Raw genomic sequence first — 4,585 nt, 5'->3', positions numbered from 1 at the left:
CATTTTTCCCTCAAAAATTGTAGAACGTCCTGTACTGGTACTTTTGTGACTAGGGATGTACCAAGGAAAGAATGGGTCTCCCCAAACGAAGCCAGGGCTAAGGTTGCCAAGACTTGTAACAATCTTGTTAAGTTGGGAATTAGTCGAATAACAGACTGTCCATTTGGAAAAGACCAACAAACCATCACCTATATTCTTTGTGAGTGCCCCTAAGCCCCCACTGCACAGGTAAAGACTATAAACTAGCTAATATCAGTACTTGGCATTGGATCCATCACTGGCGTGATAAGATATGATGATGAAGTGATGATGAACGATGACTATGAAAATAGGAGTTATTGAAATGATGTCATAACGTTAGTAGTCAGTGAATTTCCATAAAAGTAATTGCATTCGTTTTTCATTTCAATATTGATTTTTTCTAAAGTGGTATTAGGCATCATAGCCAATTGAATATCGTATCACTGGCGACTGTGGAGCGGATGGAGTTTGGACATATTCCCATATCTTTGATATTTTAATGCACTGAAATAAATGAATACCATAAGACGTTAGAATTTATACTGTTGCAGAATTTGAGAAGTTCCAGTAGATGAAATGGCGCCCTACAGGATTTCCAGGGAGTTCATTTTGAGTTGAATTGTATATAGAATTCAGGACAGAGACCAAGCACTGGGATCTATGAAGTCATTCAGCGATGAACCGGAAATTGACAGTTAAAGGTTTGAAAGGTGTAACAAGGGGGAAACCTCGCAGTTGCACTATGAATTAACTGTTATGATAGGGTGAAAAGTAAGATGGAAGAAAGAGAATATGAGAGGAGGTACAATAAAAGGAACGAAAGGGGTTGCAGCTAGGGCCCGAAGGCATGCTGCAAACCTAAGGTTACCTTTGAAGAAAAGTGATATATCCAAGAGGTCTTTTACCTGGCTCCTGTAAATTTAGACTTTTGTCGTGAAGTCTACAGATAAATTGCCTAGTTTTATCAAACATGGTTCCATGGCGGTTTCATGAAAGGAGGTTGTAAGTTATCAACATGAAGTCCATGTATATTTTGAGTTAATCTTCTGATAAGAAATTATAAGGAATTGTATAGATGAGAAATATCTCTGTTGCTTTGCTTCTTTCAGAAAATATCAATGTTTAAAATCAATAATCAAAGGGGTTTATGAATAACAGCATTAGATCGGCGTTACGGATATGAGCTGTTATTAGCTCGTATCTCCCGAACTGGACTTGTATGAATTTGATATAAATATATTCTACAGCAAAACAAACAGTAAAGAAAATAACGTAAGATTAAATTAATAAATGTTTATTTATGAATTTTTTCCATCATGCCATTAGCGGTAGGTTAACTTATATTGGCAGTGAACGTAAATTGACGGAGAAGTTATTTAATCGTGAATCTCAATAATATATGCCAGATCCCACATATTTTTGTTCAAGAAAAATAAGTATTACATACATATACGATTATATTGTTAACAAGAATGGGGAGAATAAAAAATGAAATAAAACTCACATATTGTCTTTGACTTTATTGAAAACACCAACTGTTCAGTTGCATATACTAGTTAGTTTAAATGGGTAATCATTTTCGTACATAATCTTCTTTACGTGAATAAACGTATTTGTAATTGGGGAAGTTCCTTGAAATATTGCTAATGCTAAAAAAGTCAAGAAAAGTTATTGCTAAGGGGATCTTTAATGATTTTATTTACTAGTTGAGAACAGTGGTAATGATCAGACAAAAAGTAAAACGCTTTTAAAGTGATACGTATTATTATATGGTAAAAATTTTGCTCTTGTTGTTTTGTTTCAAGGTTGTTTTTTTTTCACGTAGCGTTAGAGATACTATTTAGTTATCAGAATTTTTTTTTCTTTTTTTTCTCTAGATTTGTTTCAAGGTTTGTCTTTGGTTCACGCAACAGAGGATATACCATTGTTCAGCTATAGTAAGCCTGGTTATTTAATGATCCAACATGTTTTCGGCAGCGCCTTTCATCGCGTGACCGAAAGCTTGTTTAACGAAATCCCAGACTCGGAGCTTCCGGTCTCTGAAAAGGAATATAGACTGAATAGCATTCATAAAACTATAGATTGAATGGCATACATAGAAATATAGATTGAATGGCATACATACATACGTGCATGCTGCAGACCCTATAAATATTCATATATTCTAAATACTTTATTTAAGTTCATTCATTGTTATCTTCATTTCTCTTTTTTTCTTTTTTTTTTGCCATCTTTGGCAATATATTCCATGTTTGAAGTGAAACGAATGAAAAGGAGAGAGAGAGAGAGAGAGAGAGAGAGAGAGAGAGAGAGAGAGAGAGAGAGAGAGAGAGAGAGAGAGAGGAATTTCCAATTTTTAAAAATGAGGCCAAATCGCAGGTGGATCATTCATCGAGAATTTTAGGTGCAAATTTTCATAATGTAAGGAGTCAAAAACGAGGAGAAAAATTGTTGTTATAGTTGAAGTGTCAAAAAAATATATATATACTGAAGAGGCAAGAGAAATAGCTGAGGCAAATATTGAAAATAAATGGGAACAACAGTAAGTGTAAGAGGTTAAGGGGAAACTAAGATAGTGTAATTGGACGTTTAATGATAAGAAACGTACCTGCATAATAAGAGTATGTAAAAAAAACTTAGCATAATTGAAAGGTTTGATTAACACGTTTGAGAAGGAGGTTTGGTGACGCAGAGAAAAGCGTTCAAAAGAGTATAAAATATGAACATTTTGTGGAGATTCAGAAAGTGACTGAAGATGTACTTGAAAGATGGAATAGGAGATGATAAAGCAGGATCTTGAATATGCTGGTATTGAAAGGTTTGAATAGGGCAGTATATGCTGGTAAGTTAGCATGATGAGTCAACAGCTTTTGTGAACAATATACATCCCTACTTTAGCAAACAAAGGATGAATATATCAGAGACCATCTACTTCTTTTCCTATGGGGCCACTACTTATAGGTTAGTCCTCTCCATTTCCTAATAGGAGAGAGTGAAGAAGAATAATGGTAGATAACTTACGATTTACTAACGATTGAAATGTCAGCGCACACTGTATCCCTTAAAGTAATACAGTCATTGTCATCGTCTGCATTACATCCGTTGATGGACATGACCCACTGTTATGAGAAAGCAATATTCAGTATTAACTTACTTATTAGTTTCCACACAGCTGAGTATTATAATCTTAATCTGTATTATTTCAACAGCGTTTAGTACAAGACATTATGGTGGCTTACCTTCAGGACACAGGCTTCACATGTAATTCCCTCTGGTAACCGCAGGTTTATTTCGTAAAGTCCTGCAGTAGCTATCTCACTGAGGTCAAATTGATTTCCCAAGTCTTCTACCTCTAATGGAATTCTGAAACGTTTATGAGCGTTAGCAGTGTGTAGTGATGCATTAGCCTTCTTTCTCTAGCGCCTTCAGTGACCTTCAGTCTTTGCTTTTTTAACCGTTTTTTTTTATCATTTTATTTATTCAGCTGCTTTACCCTACGTAGTCTAATACAGATAATTCTATTTTTCATAGTCTTACCTTCTTTTAATCTCGAATTCTTTGGAAACTCGATCTGGGTCACTGTTAATACTGACCATAATAGCTTTTTAACTTGGGGACTGCAAAATTAATACTTCCTAAGAGTAGGAGATTATTTTCTTCTTATTTCTTCATGACATAATGATTAATTTCAATTAATGATATAAAGTCATATACACAATACATTGCTCAGTCTTATTAATATTTAAGATTCGGGATGTTTTTAAAGTGTTATGATAACACGAGTCAAAAGGTTTCCTCGTTGCTTGGCTTTTTTAAACAAATATTCTGCCATATGAACGAAGATAGTAAAGATGCGCATGAACATACACACACACACACACACACACACACACACACATATATATATATATATATATATATATCTATAATATATATAATATATATATATAATTGTCAGGAGTTTAAACCAGACACCAAGTGAAATAATACCCTTTTCTAGAGGAAGTATATTTTCGAGTTGCACCTCTGAACTGAATGCCTCCTTTCTCTAAACCATCTCTATTCCTATTGGCTCCCTGGAATTAATGTCCACAGGTATCCTGAATGGGGGTGAAGCCTTTCAATGCCAGAAATTGAATACATAAGAAAAATAGGGAAAGATTTACATATATTAGATATTTGCTATAATAAAGCCCACAAAAAGTTTTATAGTGTAAGTAACACGAAGAAAGAAATTCTAAGAACATTCTCAGTTAGCCTTATTTTAACAAATTTGAAACCATTAAATCTTTGTTAAAATCCTTTAAGGTCAACCTTGTTTTTTCCTATAATAACACACTAAAAGGAATGTTAATAAAAAATGATCCCAGGGATTGCAACAACATAATTTATAAAATTCCATGTATGGACTGCCCTTCCTTTTATCTCGGACAATCGAGCAAGGGCTTACAAGTAAGATTAAAACAGCATAAATATTCTATCAAAACTGGGCAAACATCCAATGCAATATTCATTCATGTGAGTGAAAACAACCACCGGATAAATTGGATTAGTAGTTCAGTAA

The 4,585-nt window shown here is 34.1% G+C and overlaps 1 protein-coding gene across 2 annotated transcripts in view; it reads right to left on the bottom strand.

Moving 5' to 3' along the window:
- Nucleotides 1-1,528: 1,528 nt before the first annotated feature.
- Nucleotides 1,529-4,585, bottom strand: part of LOC135216886 (uncharacterized) — an 11,169-nt gene continuing 8,112 nt past the window's right edge. Inside the window, exons 5-7 of one of the 2 annotated variants that reach the window (XM_064252409.1) lie at nucleotides 3,261-3,384; nucleotides 3,043-3,140; nucleotides 1,529-2,060 (exon numbers count right to left, since the gene is read on the bottom strand). In XM_064252409.1, the coding sequence (XP_064108479.1) occupies nucleotides 1,973-2,060; nucleotides 3,043-3,140; nucleotides 3,261-3,384 (310 nt within the window). In that variant the 3' untranslated portion in view covers nucleotides 1,529-1,972. The remainder of the gene's footprint in view (nucleotides 2,061-3,042; nucleotides 3,141-3,260; nucleotides 3,385-4,585) is intronic. The other variant, XM_064252410.1, reaches the window with a different exon arrangement.

This window comes from Macrobrachium nipponense, chromosome 6, assembly GCF_015104395.2.
Source record: "Macrobrachium nipponense isolate FS-2020 chromosome 6, ASM1510439v2, whole genome shotgun sequence".
In the NCBI taxonomy this organism is placed as follows: Eukaryota; Metazoa; Arthropoda; class Malacostraca; order Decapoda; family Palaemonidae; genus Macrobrachium; species Macrobrachium nipponense.
The sequence above is the reverse complement of the archived record's forward strand: the minus strand, read 5'-3'. Positions and strand labels throughout refer to the sequence as shown.